Source organism: Simochromis diagramma, unplaced genomic scaffold, assembly GCF_900408965.1.
Source record: "Simochromis diagramma unplaced genomic scaffold, fSimDia1.1 OVJJ01000131.1, whole genome shotgun sequence".
Classification (NCBI taxonomy): domain Eukaryota; kingdom Metazoa; phylum Chordata; class Actinopteri; order Cichliformes; family Cichlidae; genus Simochromis; species Simochromis diagramma.
In genome coordinates this window covers 1,800,462-1,821,690 of record NW_024387200.1, presented here as the reverse complement: position 1 = coordinate 1,821,690, position 21,229 = coordinate 1,800,462, and the positions used below count along the sequence as shown (strand labels likewise).

The window sequence follows — 21,229 nt, the reverse complement described above, 5'->3', positions numbered from 1 at the left end:
TCTACTAAATATCGATTTCATTTCTTTTTTTGTGGTGCCCAAATTTATGCACCTGCCTGATTTTGTTTAAACAATTATTGCACACTTTCTGTAAATCCAATAAACTTCATTTCACTTCTCAAATATCACTGTGTGTGTCTCCTATATGATATATTTAACTGACATCTTTTATTGTAACAACCAACAATTTATACAGGAAAATAATGTCTATTAACAAGGTTGCCCAAACCTTTGCATCCTACTGTATCTACTTTGGTGAGATTACTAGAGTGCCCTCTAGAACATAAAGCCAAACTGCTGCCCTGTGTATATATAGTAATCAGAACAATAAAGAGTCCCAAAGGGAAACTAGAACTCCCCATTTCTGTTCCATAAGAAAACCTCACTCGCAATATCGCTGAATTTTCCCAACTATTTGACAATGGACTTAACATCATTTTTTGACATAAAAGACAAATCCATAGGCAAGAGAGAGTAGCTGGATTTAGTTCAAACATGTTTTTTCTAACAAGCTGACAAACAAGACTGTGTACTGTGGGCCTTTTTAGCTTACAGGTTTTTATTCCAAAACATCAGCCAATTTTACAGAGGAATTCTCTAAAATCCACGGGTGGAATTTTTTTCGCTGGAAGGACAATCTGCAGACCTTTGGACTGACACGGTGGGGGACAGCTTCAATACAGGAGGAAGGGGGTAAATCGCAGTGACAGTCCCTGCAGGCACTGGTTGTCTATTTGTCTTTGGCAAACTTACACTGACAGAGAAAACAACATGGCGGTAGACTATCAACCCGAGTCCAAGTCACAAAGCATTCCCAACTGCCGTGGGAAAATGCTTCCTGACACGACTGCTGGTTTACGACCTACCCGACTGCTTTGGCCATCTCAGTGGCTCGATAAAGACCAAACAAAACCAACAAGAATGGACAGAAAAGAAAAACACACAAAGGTGAAGGAAAAGGTGTGGGATAGGGTGAAGGTAAGGGTCTTAAAGGACATAAGGGCGGCGGGAAGTCGGGCACACACAAACACACAGGTGAAGGGCGGGTTAGGAGATAAATACCAGAGCGGGTGAAGGGATGTTTCCTTTGGGGCTGGTGACTATGCTGTTTTTGGTGCTGTTTGTCTGGGGCTGTGCAGGAAAGGAAAGGAAAGGTAAGGAAAAGGAGGAGACACAACAAGAGTGTTAACAACAGCAAGAGGTGGGCTTGTGAGTGTGTGTCCATGCTTGTGCTCGTGTGTTTTTGGAATTAGCACATATATGTCTCTTTGACAGAATCAACTTTGAGGGTCTCACCTTAGTGGCTCTCATGTAAGGTAAAGAGTTAGGATTTGTCTTTTCATTCAGTAAAAACTCAATGCAACATTTTGATAATCATCGTTCAGAATTTATCTGCTGTTCTGTGTTTCATTTATTTAATTTGTACCGTGCGGATCAGAGCAAAGTAGTAGGATACATGTAGGTGTGCATCCCAGTGAGGCCTGAAGGTGGCAGGCAGACGCAGCAACTGTGAAGGGATTATCCTAAAACGTTCACTCTCAAGACTGATCTGTAATTCTCAGGTGACACCACGGGCTGAGGGGTACTCTGACATCATCGTGATGTCACAAGTGACTTCCCCTGCTTGGGATTCCACATCAAGACGATTCAATTGTGCCGTTTGGCCGTAGTGAATCACCTTTAGAAGCCTGGATGAAATGCTCTTTTGAAGATCAAACATCAAAGAGCGGCCGGCTCTTTGGAGCGTAGATTGATCCAAATTATTTTTGCATTGAATCTACATTACATTTGTAATCCTGCTGGGGGGGAAATATCCAGTTTAAACCCTACAAAGGATCAAGCCCTGGGTGTGACAGTGAATAAGCTACAATTACGTCAATGGTAATTATGTGAGTTGATACAGTAAAATGCAAGCAATCTTGCTTGTAAGTGAAATTTCAAGAGGTCTTAAGTAATCAGGAGGATTACCTAATCCCCTATTAAGACTTGGCTAAGATATGGCATGATGTTGGTGTGCTGCCAAGCTAGTGAATGATTCCACCTAACATTAATTAGATAAGCACAATATATGAGAATTTAAAAGTGCACATTTTAAACAAGCCCAGAAGATTCAATAAAACAAAATGTTTGGTAATCTTGGTGCTGCAGCAGTGCTGAATCAGAGTGACTGTAATGGTGACTCTTTAACACTGACTTTCAAGATGGAAAGATGAAGACTGATGTGTGTGTGGTTGTGGGTGTATATGTTTACCATAATATGAATTTTTTAAGCCACTGGGCTTACTCAGAGGAGACGAGAGGAGAGGAGAGGAGAGAGAAGAGGAGAGGATGCCAGCACACATATGGTGCGAAAACACCACATAATGCAAGCACGCACTAAACAGCAAGTAAAAGCTGGTGTTAGCTGACTATAAGCTGACATATAGAAATTTTAAGCACCCATACAGTAACCCACACACAGCCACTCCCAAACAAATCTCCACACTCACACACAAATTACACCAAACAAAGTGGCTGTCACTCCGCTGCCTTTGTGACGATGAAATGCATTCCTCAAAGCAACGATACCATCGTGAGCCGTCTTAGTCAGAGCGTGTTTGCAGTATCAACTCGGGGCCTTAGCATTTACGTCATGTGTGTTTGTGGAGAGAAAACTGCTAACACTTCAGGGAGGCATTGAAAGAAAAAAAAAGAAGGAATGATGACAGCAGTGCTACGGCTCGCCAGTTGTGGAGACGACTGCCAATCATTGTCATCTTGAAAGCAAAATGTCCATTAGATCATTTCTAAATTATGAAACAGAACACCGGACATCAGGAGTGATCACAGACAATTATAACCATGGATGGGGGTTAAAAGGGGGTTAAAGTATCCACACGAGGTTTCCAGGATGGGTACAGGAAGAACAAAGGAGGGAAAGGTGCAGAAGAGATGACAAGTGTGGTAAAGGATGAGCCAGATCAGAAGATCGGAGAGGAAAAAAAGGTTCCTTCTGCGTAACGGCAGGGCAAGAAGTTAGGGGTCAGAAATAAGTGAACTGAAACTAGTAATTCTGTGTGGTTTAATATTCTTATGCAAATTCCTGTTTCATTTTAAATCCTCCAAGTATGACACTGAACATGTAGGGTACATGGACCATTCACAGAGTGTATGTGCCCTAGATCAGACTTTTGTACTGCATGTACTGCATGTTGTGTTTAGTCAGGCAAAGCCAGGCTGTTGTTTTGTGATCGTGTCTTCAGCGTTTGGATGCAGTACTGTGCTATAAACCTGCTTTTTTCTCCCAAGTTTGTTTAAAACAAATAAGTAAACATCTAAACGCTACCTAAGACTGTCTAAAGTCAAGCTGGTACTGACAAAATAAGTGCACACGCTGGAGTCATTTCCAGTATACCAGAAGCTTAATTTAAAAACTGGAACACTTTTTGACCCATTTCTGTGTAAAAGGAACATGCGCGCCTTGCTTAAAAGTAAAAGACTGGTCTATTTTTACATTTGCAGAGGAGAACTCAGTGGCATATGTGAACCACATACTGTATATTCTGCTCTTAAACCTCATACAGCAATATTCACAGGTTAATGTGGCAATAAATACATTGATACACTGTGAGTAGTACACTGGAAAAATTGCACACTAATGTTTATCTACAGTAAAGTATGCTGATCCGCTGTAATGGCCAATTCTGATGCACATGCATGTTGGCCTCTGCAAACACCGTGGGTAACGAGTCAAGTGAGGAGTTGATTTCCCCTTTACAGCCTGTAACAGCGAGAGAGAACCGAGCCACAGCAATCAATGACCTAGCCTACTGTAATCAGTAATTACTGGACATTAGTGCATGAATATCAGCTGAACAGTATTAGGTTCTGATATTTGCCTGGTTCTTTATTCATTTGTAATCCTATTATAGTTTTTTTCCCTAAGTTGTTTTTGAATAGATGAAGTATAGCTAACAGGAACAGTAGGTTAATAGGAGTCCTGAGCTAACTTAACTCCAGAGCCTCGTGGGGAGTCACCTTAGGCCAGGTGGGCTGCTGGGCTTGTAACACACTGGATGAAACCCTTATTAAACAATATTTAATATTCAACATGTTTTTTTATGGAATTTCATATGCTGCCCAGCTGCTGCAGCATCTGCTCTGTGAATGGTCAGCATAGGTTACAGATTCAGCGTAGTAGGTGAAAACTATAGCGTTCTTAGAGGTGGAGGATTAAATAATTATACTTTTACTCTTGTTTGAAGTATGCACCTTGTTAAACTCAAGGGCTCTGTCTCAAAACTACAAGTACTGGCTCCGTTCTAAAAGTGTGTGCCTGACAGATCTGGAGCAACATCCCTGGAGTAACTCTGATGGAACTAAAACACCCTGCTTCCATTACGTTTTCAGAGTATTCTCGTGACGCCGTACTTTGCAAGGATCATCCCGGCCTGTCAATCAAGCGAGTGAGACCATTGCTGTGACTTGTGCCTGGTTTTTTCTGTCAATGAAATATAACTTTCTGTATACGCTGTCATTTTCTTTATGTGACATGGCAGCTGTTGCCGCTCAGAAGCTACTCAGCCTCTGTAGTTCCTAACAAGGTGCTGCTGTTGCCGTCATGTAAAATGCATTACCTCGTGTACACCAGAGCATTTTTAACAAGAAGTGCCTACATGACATCTGACTGCTGTTGAATAAAAATGATTTATGAATCGGCACCCACTGTGCCACAGAATAATAAGTTAGTGAAGGAAGGGAGTCTCAAATCTATTACACAGAAGGAAGAAAGGAGACCATAAGGGATGGAACAAAAAAAGAAGTGACATGGCAAAATGCATAAATAGGATGCTCACCATATACTGGACAGTAGAGCTGGACTTGCGTTTCTGTCCTCAGGCAATTGATGGATGGGTTTATTGATGGATGAGCAGATGGTAGAAGGAGGAGGGATGGGGAGGAAAATAAAGTAACCAAAAAAACAACAAGTGAGTGCACTGTCAAAAAAAATGAAATTAAAAAACAAAGAGCAAAATAGAACTTGTCAGCATAAACCAAAAGCTGTACACTTTGATGGCAAGTGAAGAGAAGTTCCTATACAGCTTAGAAAAGGCAGAAGGAGGAGCAGCTCCTTCAAAGAAGTGAAAGGAGCAGTGGTTGAAGCGAAGGCCATCAGAGAGAGAAAATTAGAAGAGGAGTCAGCTCATGGAAGAGTCAGAAGGCAAAAATTCAACCTATTGCTTCGGGGACAGTGAAAGGGAAGATGGCACGGTAAGAAAATAGCATGACAAGGAACTGCAAGATTTATTATGTAAGCGTTTTCCCAGACTTCATCTTAAATTTAAAATCACAACTGGCTTGAATTTTGTTGTTACATGTTGCATTAATGCATCAATAATTTATCGGAGACCAAAATAAATGTTCTCAATGTTGTTATTTTACATTCATCTAAAACTGTTTTGCAGCTTTTAATCTAAAGAAATCTGCACATTGTGTATATAATAACTAGTGTAAACTTAATAAGGATAAACAGTGTGTCATATAACTACACTGTTTAAAATGCAGAATATGTTGGTTCCTCTGAGCAGTAGCTGGCGTCGAAGGAGGTGAAAGGTGGTGGGCAACCAGTGCCAGAGAGAGACCGCTTGCTTGCACTGGACAGGTGCTACAACTGAAAAGCGTCAGGTGTCATTAGGCATTAATGAGCCAGCGGGAGAAAAAGCAGGAAGAGGAGAAGACCATGAGAGGAGCTCAGAGTTTCAAAAGGAACAAAAGGACATTTGGAGATTATAAGAAGAAACAAGAGAAGAGGGAGAAAAAGGAGGCAAGCAGGGACGGCAGCAAATGAAGAAGACGCCTTTAGAAATGGTTTGGGGCGAGTGTGTGGGGAGCCTGTTGCTAGGCAATGAGTGCGCCGCAGTGGAAGTAAGCGTCTATTTCTGTCGTCTGAGTTTCCAGGGTCCAGACTGGCAGCTATTCCTGGAACCGGAGTCACATTCCCTGCTGAACCGACTGCGCAGGGAGGAACGGGAGGGGGGGGGACACATTCACGCACACACACTCACACTAAATCCATACATACACACACGCATGGACACTCGATGCTGCACATGAGTGTAACACACGCATGGACACCCACGCTTACGCACACTTGTGTGCAGGCATGCTCACAGCCCCGTTTGCACGTTCAGTCTCTTTTCAAGCTGATAAACAAATGGGATGTTTTCACACACACACACACACACACACACACACACACACAGTCTTACAAACACACACATACCTCCATGTCCACGTGCATGTGCCCAAACCTTTGCCTAATATAATGTATAATGCTGAGAAGCATGAATAGCACGTTGCATGTACGTGGCGCACACAGACACATTCATGATAGCTGTGTGTGGGATGTGCTACTGCAGCGTGTGCATGTGAGAGCGTGGGATGTGAGAGATCTTCATTAAATGGATGAACAGGAATGTGGGGTTAAAGACCAGATGGGGTGAGGAGGAAAAAGAAGCATTGAAAGAGGAGCAAAAGGCAGAAATGGAGGGATGAGAGAGAGGAAGTGATGAAAAAACAAAATGTGAAGGGCTGACAGATGGTTAGATTTAATAATGGAGATGGAGAGGTGGCACTGAGCTAAATAATGCTAAATCAAAATAAGAGGTCCTTTCAGGAGGATGCGCTACTCGAGGCTTGTGCACTGGCAAGTGGCATGAAGGCTGATACGCATAGCACACACAGACTCGCATACATGTAGACACACATCCAGATGTGTGTACAGATGTGTATTCAGAATGGACCACTCACTTTAATAAAATAATTAGATAATAACTTAAAAATCCAGCAGCTCTCATTCTGATACACAACACCTCAAGCCAAAAAACACAACTTTTACATGTAACACTAGACAAACATCCAATGACAGAACATACATGACAAGAAAGACATTGTAGGCAAAAGTGAGACTAGCAAGATTAAGAAGAAATGAACAATCGAGCAGAAAAAAAATGGGGAAGAGGAAGAAGAAGCAGAGTTTCTAGCCCAGAAAATGTAAGGAAGGAGGAAAAGTCAAGGAAGGAGATAGGTAGAGAAGTAAGAGTGTGCCCCTTACCTTGACATCTGCCTTTTTGTTGAGCAAAGTCTTGGCTGCTGCAATGACAAACAGGGAAAAACAACCAGTTAAAGGTGTAGCTGAGCAATAGCAACTCCATGTTTCTCAGCGAGTCTTGGTATGAGCTACAACCTTAACCTACATTGAAGCATTCAGAGATAATCTGGATTTGACTGAAATAATGTTCTTTACTGACCTTAGTAGTAATAGTCTATTTTGAGTAATGATAAGTAAAAGGTTGCCTGAGGCTGAAAGAGAAAGGGAACCTTTTGCACACTGAACTTAAAAAAAAAGTGTTTTTACAAAATGACTCAAAGCTAAACAACTACAACCTCCTGAATTTACTAGAGTCTACAGATGGATACAGTATGAGTATATTGATTCATCTATTAGTCAAACAACTCGCCTTGATCTTTTTCCCCCCCCCAATTTCATAACAGCATGTACCTGTAAAACTGAATTCTTTGACTGCCTGAAAAGTAAAGTTAAAACCAACCTTTCTTAATAAGGCTTACATAGAACTACAAATGCACAACAACTCAAAGATGTTTAATACTAATGTCAAGGTAGTCAAACTGCAAAGTGGCAGGGTGAAAAGTTAAGCCAGTGCAGAAAAACCAGTACTTAAAGATGGTCATTGAGGCTGGCTTTAAATACCAGTCAATCCCCACTGACTCTTATGTTAAATGCCCACCATTATATTAGTCAACAATGTGCTTACAGCCTGGTAAAAAACAGTTTGGGGCTTTATGTATAGTTTCCCCCCTTGACAGCAACTGTTTGATGGGAGGTTTTTGGGTTTTGTTTTTACTCATTCATTTGTTAAGGCTTCAGGGTTGGGGTGTGACCGCTTCGATGAACAGCTGAGTTGAACCAGGCGGCTGTAGCTGTAGTTCTATGCTTTTAAACAGCCACACAAATCTCACTGTCTCCTTGGGAACAGTATTGCTCCCAAAGAGAAGTTGGCATATGAAGCGGAGGAGCCAGGGAATTGAACTACCAACCTTTCAATTATAAGCCAGCCCGCTGTAGTCCCCGAGCCACTCAAACAGGCTACAAGCAGACAGACTAGAAATTTTCCGAATATGGAATTTTCACATCAGTTTGTCTTAAGAATAGTTGGCACAAAGACGCTGTTGTCAGTGAAATAAAAATACTCTCCATTTGCATGGTTTCACATGAATTCTCAGGCTAAAGTCTCCCTGAAGCCATGAGGAAGTCAAAGTAAAGATGGCTGCCTCACACGGCAGCCATAAACCCAACAATAAGCCCTGCCTTAAAGAACTCCACAGAGGCCCAAAGGAGGATTAGTGTTCAGTCTGCTCTCTAATGAGGGGTAATGAACGAGAGGGTGAGGGAGGAAAGCAGGAAAGAAAGAACGATACTATAGAAAAAGTCCACTGATGAGCATAATACCCATAATCCTTTACAACAGTGGAAAGTGCGTGTAGTCAACAGAAGACAGTCCGCAGGGCATTTACTGTGACTGCACTGCTAATGCCCAGAAAGTAAGGTGGTCTGATTGCATTAGATAGCTACATGTTCACCCAGAGGGCTCCAAAGTAAGAGCCAGACTCTGGCTTGCTGGTCAGTGGAGCCTGTGGCTGCATCTGTGGGGATGTGGACAGAGGATTAACACTAACACGACACCAGATGATGAGATTGGACGTGCAAATTAGTGCAATTCTACAGCTTTAAAGTTGGTACCAAAATGCACTTTCTTGCTTGTTGGTATTTTACAGCTGTAAACACCAACACAAGGATAGAAAAATGACTTCAGGAGAGCATAGTTATGACTTCTAGAGTTCCTATTTTGATCATCATTATTATTTTACAATAGGAACATTATTTTCTGTCTGTGGTGTCTTAATTTACCAAAGTGAACACTTAACTCAGTTAATTTAATTACTCAATTACTCCTGAAGACAATAGCTAGAGCATGATACAGAAGGCACAAATCTACCTTCTCAAAAGGGCAAATAAAATATATTTAAACATGCTTAAATTGGGTTGTTTTTGAAAAAAAAGATTCTCAAAAATATTGTTTTGCTTTAGTATAGATGTCAGTGCTATACATAGATCTCATACAGGTTACCTTGTACAAAGATGTTTACATTATCACTGCCATAGTGTGCCTATCTTATAGTAAATAATCTAGCTGTGATCACCTGGGAGTTAAAAAGCCAGATTCCTCTCAGTGTTACTTCCATAGATGCTTGCTGTGACTTTTTGCTAAGAGCCTGAGTGCAGCTTCAAGTCTAATCAGATGCAATCACATCAGTATCCAGCCATGTTACATAAAACACTATTTATGGCAGTCTGGCTGTTTTTTCTTTTCTTTTTGCTTTTTCCCCTCTTTCCTTCCCTCTCTCCCTCATTCCTCTTTCTCCGAACATCAACCTCCTGTTTGATTTCCCCACTTCCATTTCAAAACATGTACCAAAGCAGCTACACTGAGTGATCAGAAGCTTCAAGTCGATGAGAATTCGGACTGTGTGCTGATTTCTTTGGGGGAGCAGAAGTCCAAACAGAGAGCGGTCACTTCAAAGACCACTGCAGGCCATGCCAAATTTAAACTGTATCCTTATAAGAGCACATTTGAAATAGCCATTAAGATAAAGATCAAGAGAGAAAAATACATGGAAGATAGGGTGTGCACACTACATCTTTTTTTTTTTCTTTTCTGCCTCAGTGATTCAGTATATTGTGCTTGAAGTGAGGTTTGCATATTCAGCAGCCAAAAAGGGAGCAATAGGAAGTGATAAATAAGCACTTTGTAATCTGGAGGGATGTGAGGATGGCATGAATGTGCATGTTTAATTGTTGTGCTGTTCTTCCTCAGTCTCCTTCCAAAGGCCGGTTGTTACTGAGGAGAAGAAATGGGGTCAGAAATAGTGTCAAGTTCATTCTCTCGTATTCTCTGATGGCTTAGCAGAGAATGAGAGGATATGAGAGCAGAGAGGAAGAGTAAGGAGAACATGAGTGGAAGTGATGAAGGTATTCAAATGTGCTTTCCAAAGTGACATTTTTCAGTCAAACTGGATCTTCCAAAAATGTCTTTAAGTTCCAGGCATAGCTGTGGAAATCTGAAAAGAGCCAACATTAGCTTAGTTCAACCCAAAGGTTTAGAAGCAAGGGGTGCTCCTTACCTTGCCACAAATTACACATGAAGCAAGAAGAGAGAGGAGGAAGAGATTAAATCAAAGGCATCACTAATAAATTTCTATTAAAATCATGCAAGATGGACCACTGCAAGAACAAAGCAGGGATGGGCATTGATTCACATGAAGTCCCACATAACGGAATAAGCTAATGGAGAGATATGCCTATAATGAAGAGCCCCTCAATATCTTCTTCATATAACACAGTCCAGGACAGATTAAAAGACTGTCCGCTGCTGTCCTGCAGGATGTTGGAGTGAGTTTGAGTAGATTTTACTTGTACTTTTAATGTATGAATACGTGTAAAAGAACAAGGCCTCTAGTAATCCAGTGAGGCAAAGTGAGGCTGATATGGAGAGGCAGTCCACTATAAATATTTGATCGGAGTCTCGTGGAGGCTGAGGGACACAGAGAGGACGGTGGTGTCCCAGTAGATTATAGAAACAAGGACACAGCCACTGTTTCTGTCTCCTTAGCTCAATGCTAGATTGTCACATGAAGTTCTTTGCTGTTCATAAACGGGCACCCTACTAAGCAAATGTACAGTGATAAGAAGCTTATGAGCATTCCCCGATGCACAATGGCATCAAGGAACGATACGGTAAAAAATTTAGGTGATCTGTGGTCTGTGAAGGGAGGCTTTTAAGCTTACATTTCAATTTAACAGACTTAACACATCTTTTAAATAAAAGAGGAAGTAAGATAGACATTTTTCTTGAAGTGGTTGCTGAAGCTACAAGCTAAGTTACATTTGTCAGGAGGGAAGATATAAAGCTCATAGGAGTTGCTTAGGCTGTTGTGCGTCAGCTGGATGTGCAGCTGTTTGGCAGCTAGGTCAACCTGAACCACTTGATACAGCCATTGCAGAGTTTTATCATTTTTTTGTCTTAATATGTTTAGACAGACGATGAAGTCTTTTTTTGTCTTGCCTTGCATAACTTCTTAAAACATGACCACTGTGTTGATTCACCACATAGTGGGCTTGAAATAGGTTATGGTGAGTCTTCTGTGGTCTGATGTGGGGGAAAAAATACCACAGCACACCTGAGAACAAACCAATATGTGGTTGAGTTGTGACTGAGTTAAAGGAGCCACAAGTTAATGCCTGAGTCAAGGCCACATGTAGACCAAAGCATCATGCAAGCATGTGCCAAGGTTAGGCCAAACAATTACTGCTATCTGGTCTAAACTATCCAGAAATGCATGTGCCAACTGCAATCTGGGAACCCGTGAACTTAGCCTTGTAAAGTTTTTGGAGTTTTTCTTAGTCAGGATACCTGGATAGGGCAGATGTAGATTGTTCAAGATTTCTTGTTTTTGGATTCTGGAAAATACTTCTTGCTCTCAACGTGGACTGTTATGTACAGGCAACTAAATATTGCTCAAATGTGATTGGTTAGTTTACAGGACTACAAATAGACATTTTTTTTGGAAAGCACTTTTCAGTTTCACCACTGAAAAATTAAGCTGAAGTTAACAGACTTTAATTAGATCTGGTTGTCTAAAACAAAGCCTTACATTCAGTCTGAAAAGTAAAACAACAAGGCTCCAACATTTACAATTAAAACATTGGTCCAACGACCAATGACTACATGTTACAGCAATACAGCTACATACGAAACTGGACTGTAAAACCTACAGCTCAGTTCACAACACAATTACTGAATAAGTACTAATACGGGACTTATCTTAAAAAAAACAACAACAACTTTAAAAGGCTTCGACTTCATGAAAACAAGCCCAGCCTTGCATCATTTACAGTGTTCATCATGCACCAGAGTCCCCTTGTGTTGCAGCGCATGCACCAGTCCAGTGCCCCATGCAGCATTCACCGACAGCTCTCAGGCAGTTCCATCCTTAAAGTTACAGGGGTGAACTTTCCAGTGTCATTGTCAGACAGAGAAAAGAAGAGAAAGGGAAAGAAGAGTGAGGAGTGAGGGGAAAGGTAAGATGTGACATTTGAGGAAACAGGGAAAGTGGGAGTGAAACTGGTGAAGTTGTGGAAAAGTATTGGATGACTCAAAAATCAACAATGTCCAGAGAAGTAAAAATGCCAGAATACAGAAAAAGGGAATGGGGTAAAAACGAGTGATGACAGAGATGGCACAACTGAGATGGCAGGAAAAGAGTGGAGAAAAAAAGAGAAACTGAGAGACAGGACAGCAGTGCGTTTGGGCCATGCTCGGTGACTCTGTGCAGAGATGAAGATAATACGATGAACAGGGGTGTGTGGTAATGACAGAGCAGTGATGGGCTCTGAAGCAACTATCAAATCCCAGACAGGAGATGAGAGATGTGCTGACATAGTAAATGACAGCAGTAGCTGGGCTTCCACTCTTTAGGTCCTTTTCAAATTTAACAGCCTAAACATAGATTGAAAAAGACGGAAGCTGTAATATTTAGTCATCTTGCGGAAATTAATTTCTGGTTTTCTCATTAAACAAAAATGTTTTCAGTCTTCCTTACCAAATTAAATTTAAAGTTAGTGGTGTTTTTAACATGAAGAAGAGACATATGTATAAACCAATAGATCAGATCACCATTAATACTTCCCAGTTACATTAAAAGAAACTTACATTAAAACATTAAATAGGCCTTATATTCATTCTTTTTAAGCTTTTTAACATACTTGGAGTAGACAGAGTTAGTCATAATGTTGGGCTATTTATTTTATTTCTTACGTGTTTTCACTACCAGCAGACGCAGAAGGTGTGAGTTTTTATAGTGGGAGAGAACGTATGTGTTTGTTTTAATATTACTCTGCTAGTTGTTCTTGTGTCAGTGCATTTTTAATGATTTTTTAAAATATGTATTAATATGATTCTATGTTATGTGTTTCAGGATCCTCTAGAAAAGGATATGGGGCATCAAAAGGGTTCGCCAATTAAACTTTTATAACTAAAAATCTTAACATTGTATGTAAGTAAAAATCCTTGTTTTATTAATTAATTTAGCTTAAATTAAAAGTTGGGTATCTTTCTTTTACATTGGGGGAAAAAAAGCATATAGTGCACATTGACTGTAAATTGGTTTTAAAGATGTCACATTTGGTGTCATATGGAAACATTTGGTGTTGTCAGTGCTACTAAAGTTTGTAAAATTCCAGTCATTTTTATAAGAATATATTGTTATGTGTAAAAATATATCACTATTGCTATACAGCTTCTTCAGCTTATTTTTAAAGTGACAGGGTTTTTTTAAATGTACTGCAATCTTTTGAAAACAGAATATGCAAATATTGTATCTGTAATTAAAAATCTATTAAATAGTCACTAATTTGTATAAATGTCAGATAACAGGATATCAAAAAGAAACTAAATGAGTATTTTAAACACATGTTTTAGAAGCAAAACTCTTTCACATTAAAAATTATTAACAAAATAGATGTGAAAAGGAAAAAGCTTAAATTTCTTTCATTTGTCGTATGTAAAACACGGTAATAGTTAGCTGGAAGCATAGCTAATACTGCAGCTGTTGAGATGAGGGGAGGTGTAGTTAGCAATGTTGTCAGCCATCATGCTCTGAACTCCCATGCTCGGAAAGGAGGGAGGGGTAGCAGAGAAGATTGAGTAAAGGGAAAACAGAAGAAGAAGAAGTTCAAAGAGTCAAAGACAGGTGCAGACAAGGGGCAGGGTGGGAGGGGTGGCATGCCCTGGGTGAGCCACCGTGATACCTTGTTCCACCAGCCCCGCTGTGGTGCCGGCGGCTGCAGCCACAGCTGCTGCAGCTGCAGTGACAGAGGCTGGAGCGGTGGTCTGCCTGCTGCCCACTGTTAAGAGTCAAATACCCAGTCACACGTGAAGAAAGAGTTACAAAGCCAGGAGGAAAGGGATGTGAGAAAAGGGTGAAAGAGGAACAAGGGGTCAAGATGGAGAAAGGGTGGAGTGATATTTAGTAAGAAGGTGATTGACGAGGAGTCGGATACAACAGGAGGTAGGCAGGTAGGGTGGGGGAAGGAAATAACAGGTGAGGAACAAAAGGGGCGGAGACACACGGGGGCTCATTAGTTTAGAAGGGGGATTAATTTATATACACAGACCACTGAAAGCATTTTTATAAATGGAGTCGCTGCTTTGACAGAAGAATCCACAGAAAAACATCAGGCAGTGACACAAATCTTTACTTCCATGTGGGACACTTTAAATCTTGCCATTTGTCTCAAAGAATACCTGAGAAGAGTGTTAATGTTAGGATGATGATGGCAATGATGATGCAGAATCAAGCCGCAGTTAGTATGTGTTAGATTTGTAGCGTCTGTGCTTTTAAAACTAAACTAAAAAACATCATCTTTTCCTGACAGCATCTTTATTTGGTACGTTACACATTGAAATGTGATGAGAAATAGAACCACCTCTGTACCAGCACAGACACTGAAACTGATTTGTGTAACACATGATTCATAATATATGCTGAAAATACAGCAAGCCATTGCATAAAGCACTGACGTTGGATCCTGCCTTGATGTAATGTGCCACAGCTATCTTTCTCTGAAAGCCTATCTCTCACTTTTTACTTTTTTAACTCTGTCTCATTTTCTCTCTGACTCATTCACCTGCTGACCTACTCTTATATTTGAGTACTGCTTTCTCACAAGAGGAAAAATGGTAGGAAAAAAGGTCTCTGAGAGCGGTCGCACAGGCAGGCCACACACCTGGGTCAATGTGTGTATGTGTGGGGGGATTTAAGAATTGATTGATTGTTTAGTGGATATTCAGACTGCTTCCCATGCCGATGCTTGCAGTGTTAAATCAGCTGCTGTGAGTCATGTTTACTAAAGCAGCATGCTTATAGACAGACGTATACACACATTTATATATGCAAAATACACATTTGTACAAGAATGAAGACTCAGTAGGGTATAATTCTTCCAAAGCGATTACCCTGAATGCATAAAAGCACTATAACGTTCTTCCATACACAGTAAATGACAAAATATTTTGTCATTGTACAGTAGATGAGCTCCCGTTTCATAGACCACAACAGTGCCAATAAAAATCAACCTAGTAAGTTCCTATTTAACCATCTACTGCATTTAATACATCATAGGTAAAAAAAAAAAAAATTCTCAGTTTAAAAAAATTAATATCCCAAAGTTTGGGAGGGGAAGAGGGAGTGCTAAAGTACACCATGTTGCTTGAATTAAAGCACAGATTCAAGATCATGTAAAACTTCAATAAAGTTATTATTACAGAGATATAAACAAATACAAAGACAAGTACACAGACATCAACAGCTTGCGGATCAATTCAGTGTTTCCCCACATTTTGTTGTTCCAGTTCAGCGTGGTGCAAAAGACACACACAGAATGACTGAATCATTTTCCAACTATTGTTGCTGTACTTTAAGATTCTGCTGTGGGTGATTCACTTCCTGTAGCTGAAAAACTGTCATTAAATGTTAATGTAATGTCAGGTTGAAATGGTCTTAGGTGTTGTACCTCATATTTACAGAGTGTGAAAATATTCTCAGGACATCGGGACGTGAGAGCAGCGAAGAAACAATGTGCAGCTGTTTTTATTAGACTAAATGTGGTTTTAAAATGTGAAATTATTGGAAAAATATCACATAAAAACAGCTCTTTTCATAAAAACATCCTGCATTACATGTTAACAGCTACATACACAAGAAAACCAAGGGAAACACTGAAGCTGCATCGAAATGAAATGGAAATGTGAATCTGAAAGCATGCTCTTTAATCTTTATGTAAAATATAACTCTTGAAAAAGAGACAAATGAGTCTGTCATTAAATATTTACATTTACCTGTGCTTACCAGGTGCATGCCACCATTTATTTAAACATCAACAGCCTCATTTTACCTGCTTTGGTTTTCTCACTGTAAGAAATAAAAACTGAGTTTCCCACAGAAATACCTTATTCGAGTGGGCTGCACTGACATAAAATAACAACTAGCAAGTGTTTTCTTTTTCACCTGTCTGGGAGAATGACACCAGCTGCCAATTTACTAGTGGACAATCTTTTCACACTTCCTTTCATAGTTTAAAAGTTTGTCATTGCTAACCAGATACTAATGGCTTTAGCCTGTTTCATATTTCCATACCGGCAGCCTCACCAGGTCACTGATGTGGCAGCCCTTGATATTGTTAAGCTACCTCTTCAGAGGTTTTTCTCCTGGAAACAGACTCCAACTCCACCGACATATATCCACTCCAGGGATCTGCTGTTAATGTAGGGTCACTCTAACCAGAACCCAAAGTGAGTAGAGTAGTTCACGTGCCACTACATTGCAGTTCGTCAGTGCTGCAGAGCAAAACTACAGCTACGCTCGCCAAATACAGTTTAAGGTGGAGCTTTTTCACAGACAGAATGTAATTCTGTGGGAAACACAGTAATTTGTTTGTGGCTGAAAAGATGTGTGGTGGAAGGCACCAGAGATCAATAGTGAATACACAGGATAAGTCAAGTTCTTAGGTGGAGTATTTTTTAAAGAATGAGTCCTCCAACATAGTGGCATGTCCCAAACAGACTGTAACAAGTTTGCATTTAAAAATGCTTCTAGAAATTTTAATACTGGCAGGTGTTGGTTCACAGATATGAATGGTAGGTTTACAAAAATGGAGGATTCAAGAAGCACTTACCGGAGAAATTTCGAGAAACCAGCATGGTAGTAAGAATGGCCCCCTGAGAAGAAAACAAAAGGACATAAACTTAATGATTTTGGTATTTTTATGGAAATTAAAACCCATTTTTCCCCTCTTCTGCTAGCAATTGATTTGTCACAGCCATCATTTAACCAACATTCAGGTGATTAAAGTGTTATATTTGCCACTTGAATCAATAAAACTGTCTTCATTTGGAACAATCCTGATTTGTAGCAGGTGAAAGTCACACTGGAAGCTTCCAGTGCTACCCCTCAGCCTCCTGTCTCTCAAAATTAGGTGTCTACACCACCCGCCCAGCACGGGTGACAATAATACCCCATTAGTCTTTTACAGCTGAGGGGTAAAAGTCAATTGAAAGATGCCACTATTCGTGTTTGATTTATAAATGATTTCTTAAATGTGGAGTGTAAAATACACACAGTAATTTATCACCAATAAAGATATAACCCCAAATTAAGATTCAAATTATATAGAGAGAGAGAAAAAAAAAAAACTTTCCTCCACAATAACAAAGAATACCAAGCTGCACATGTAACCCACTCAGACCTACTCACATCTAAAGCGCTGACAACAAGGCCAGGCTATGAAAATCAACAGCAAAAAAACTACTTGATAAAATGCAGCACGACTGCAAAGTGAGTCCGTATAATAGCCTGGCACACGAAAATGTTCTGCAGTATTGTCCTAGTCAAACAAAAATGTGTGAGATACAAAGACAGGAGACAAAGGACAAGCAAAAAAACAGAAGAGAGAAAAAACAAAGAACAATGAGGAAAGCAGCTCGTCTTAGCACTTTTTTTTCTCTGGAGAAATCATCTCAAACTGGAGGCGAAAACTTTTCAAAAATGGTTTGGAATTTCAAACAGACGATGGGATGATGATATGCCTAATATCAGATTAGATAACACATGACACATCTCTCGCTCCCTGTAATCAGAGCGAATAGAGTGGCAGTAACAAATGTCTAAAAGGTCAGAAATAGATATGAAGTCCACATCTGAAACATCCAGCTCAAATTCAGAATTAAAGAGAAAAGAACAGGCAGTAAATGTCTAGGAGATTTTTGCATCTCTAAATGATTTTATGCAACATATTACAAAAAATTAAAGCTACACTGGAGTAAAATCAAGAAAAAAAAGACTTAAAAAAAACAAAGTACACACAAAAAAGCTTGAAAATAAACAGCCCTCCTCTTGATGCTCTCCACTCTCTCACTCTCAGTTTTTTAGCCTCTCACCAGACAATGCACACTACAAAGAAGTCAATTTTGAATTTTGGCTCGACACACAATTTAAAACCCACTCTCTCAGCTTGAAATGCATCAGCTTTGGGCCTCCCTTCTTATTTCCTGTGTGGACTTGTTAAATCTGGATATCAACTCTTTGCGATTGGCCTCCTGTCATGGACTAGAGTTTCTAAAATCTAAAAACAGTAGATTGGTTTGATTTGAGACGGCAAAAATTAAGTGTGCAGAAAGGTTATTGTAGATTTTTTTCTATTGACCACTAACACATAAAACATGTCCCTGCTTTAGGAAGTATCCAGAAGACCATAAGTTAATCATAGTATGCTAAATTTTAGCATAAACCTGGAATTGGATTTATTCAATTAAAATTTGTTATTGTGTTCGTTTTTATTTAAATGCACTAAATCACAGATTGATTGTCTGTACATTTTGTCCTCTTTTCATACTGTGCATGCTTTGATTTTCTTATATTTTTTGTTGTGTTTTGCAGTTTCTGTTCACTATGTAGCAAAACATCTAACCTTGCCACTTGACTTTAAATGTGAAAAGCCTGAGACAATTGTTTGACGCTGTTGACATGTTAGTTGAATGGTGCAACATTTGCCTGCAGCCACCTGCACTTCAGCTTGCCATGTGCTGGTATTTAAGCCATGCCAAGAGTGGCCAAAAGCAGCAGGGTAACAGTGTCATGCTCCAATGGCTAAGCTGTTACGTCCACACAAAATCTAAGCAATAAATCAGTGTAAAAGGGAAACCATGCATAACACTGAATCTAAATTTGAAATGACTTTGCATATGTAAATATCATATAGATGAAGCAAATGCTATATTTTATACTGCAGGCCAATTAAACCCACTTATGTTTTCTTGAATCACTTTGGCGAACCCTAAAGTAATGAGGTAATAAAAGTGAGTGAGGACAGCAGCAGAAGGACTGAGAGCTTATTAGAGCAGAAGGGGAAGAAGTGTAATAGGGTGAGTATGCGAACAGACCTTGAGTTTCCTCCTGGCATTGAATTTCTTCAGGCACTCCACGGTCTCCTGTCTGTGCATCATAGATGCCACTGTGGATCGTTGCTGAGAAAAGGAAGAAGAGACGGAAGAAAAGGAGTGGGGTGGGTAGAGGAAGAGGGTGACAAATACAGAATTATATTTAGGGAGAAGAAAAAGATAAAAAGAACATTGTCTGCCTTCTTTAGATTTGCATTTAAGGCACCCAGTAGTGTACTCCAGATGTGTACAAATAACTTTTGTCTGCTTGTCTATCAAGCAGAGGACACTTACGCAGACCCATGGGTGCTTGAGGGCCTCTTGAGCAGTGATCCTCTTGGCTGGGTTGATCGTCAGCATCTGGTTGATCAGGTTTTTGGCCTCTGGGGTGACTGTGTCCCACTCTGGGGATGGGAACTAGAGGCAGAGAAAACATAAATCTCACATTCACAGAGAGGATATAGAATGTCCTTAGATAGTCTTTAAATGGATTAAAACATATTTTCATATTACACCTGCTGCCTATCTTCATCTAAACACCTCACATAAGGGGAGCAAAATTATCCTTCATAATCACCATCTCAAAAAATTAACACACATCTGTGTTTATCTCTATTTATCCAATTGGCTCTCTAAGTTACCATATCCTTAGCAACGTAGGCTGCTTTGCAACCCACCTCTACCCCAGCTCCTTCTTTTCTTCCCCTTTCTGTCTTAATAAGCGCCGTTACTGATGCCTGCTCTGTTCTATGCTGTCTTTCTGCTGCTCTCCTCAGCTCAGGCTCATCTTCTTTAAACATTTAGTGGTTCTGACTACCTTCTCATTTCCAGCTGTTTATGGCAATCTTACATCCTTCCTAAATCTATGCTGCAGTCAGTAGATTTTAAATAGCAAATCTAACTATGCCTTGGCCTTTTATCATGACTTTATGTAGTTATTTTCTTTGATGTTATGTCTCTGTAAGTATTTCACCTGTACAAATCTTCTAATTTTCAGGCATGCTTTTTTACAGTGTGACTACAAAATTTAATGCATGTAGATGAACCAACATTCGTTCTCTCGTTTGACAGAGTGAACGTGTGTTTGCTGTACTGCTTAGATGTGTAGCTCAAAAATTTGAATATACTGAAAAAGTGCAGTTTCTTCATTATTAAATAAAAAAAACATCATTTCCATAAATACGACACTCAATAAAAAAGTGAAATATTTCAACCCTTCTTTGTTTCCATTCTGATGGTTACAGTTTATAGGTCGTGAATAACAGAAAACCAGTAAAACAAACAAATAAGTAAAAGTAAATAAATAAAAATATATAAAAAAAAATAAAACACAGTAAACATTTCATTAAGATAAAAAAAAAAAATAAAATAAAAAATGTCCAATTTAATTAGTTAACTGATATACTCAAAACTTTGTTCAAGCTCCTTTACCATAAATAAAAGCGGTGAGGCATGTAAGCAATCAGGCTGTGGCACTACTAAGGCTGCTTTGATCGCAGCCTTCACCTCATCTTCAGAGATTCTCTGTGGGGTTCAGGTCAGACCAGTTGGCTGGCCAGTTGAACACAGTAACAACTTGGTCAAGTTAATACTTTTGGGACTGCGGGGGGGTGCCAGGTCCTGCTGAATAAGAAAACCAGCATCTCCATGAAGCTTGTCAGCAGATGGAAGATTTTCAAACAAAATACTAAATTTACTTTTATCTGAAATTAGGACTTTAGACGACTGAGCAACAGCCCGGTTCTTCTTCTCTTTAACCCAGGTAAGATACTTCTGGTTCAGAAGAGACTTGATATAAGAAATGTGACCGCTGTAGCTCTTTTTTCGAGGACGTGTGTGTGGTGGCTCTTGATGATCATCAGCCTCTTTGTGAAGTTCTCCCAAGTTGTTGAATTGACTTTACGTGAAAATCCTCAAGGCTACGGTCATCCTTGTGCACCTTTTCCTATCCAAACTTTTCTGTTCCAGTCAACCTTCCACTAAAATGCTTCAACACAGCACTGTGAACATCCAGACTGTTCAGCAATGAAACTTCTGTGGCTTGCCCTCCTTGCAGTGCATCTAGAATATATTACAATTCTGAAATGCAACTTTGTATGTAACACACCCCGATGTGT

The 21,229-nt window shown here is 39.8% G+C and overlaps 1 protein-coding gene across 35 annotated transcripts in view; it reads right to left on the bottom strand.

Moving 5' to 3' along the window:
- camk2b1 (calcium/calmodulin-dependent protein kinase (CaM kinase) II beta 1) overlaps nt 1-21,229 on the bottom strand; it is a 76,847-nt gene that overhangs the window by 18,727 nt on the left and 36,891 nt on the right. For 6 of the 35 annotated variants that reach the window (XM_040050845.1, XM_040050844.1, XM_040050876.1 and 3 more), the window contains exons 10-16: nt 19,407-19,529; nt 19,116-19,199; nt 16,853-16,895; nt 13,928-14,023; nt 7,094-7,131; nt 4,836-4,868; nt 1,063-1,131 (exon numbers count right to left, since the gene is read on the bottom strand). In XM_040050845.1, the coding sequence (XP_039906779.1) occupies nt 1,063-1,131; nt 4,836-4,868; nt 7,094-7,131; nt 13,928-14,023; nt 16,853-16,895; nt 19,116-19,199; nt 19,407-19,529 (486 nt within the window). The remainder of the gene's footprint in view (nt 1-1,062; nt 1,132-4,835; nt 4,869-7,093; nt 7,132-13,927; nt 14,024-16,852; nt 16,896-19,115; nt 19,200-19,406; nt 19,530-21,229) is intronic. The other 29 variants (XM_040050848.1, XM_040050847.1, XM_040050864.1 and 26 more) reach the window with 12 other exon arrangements.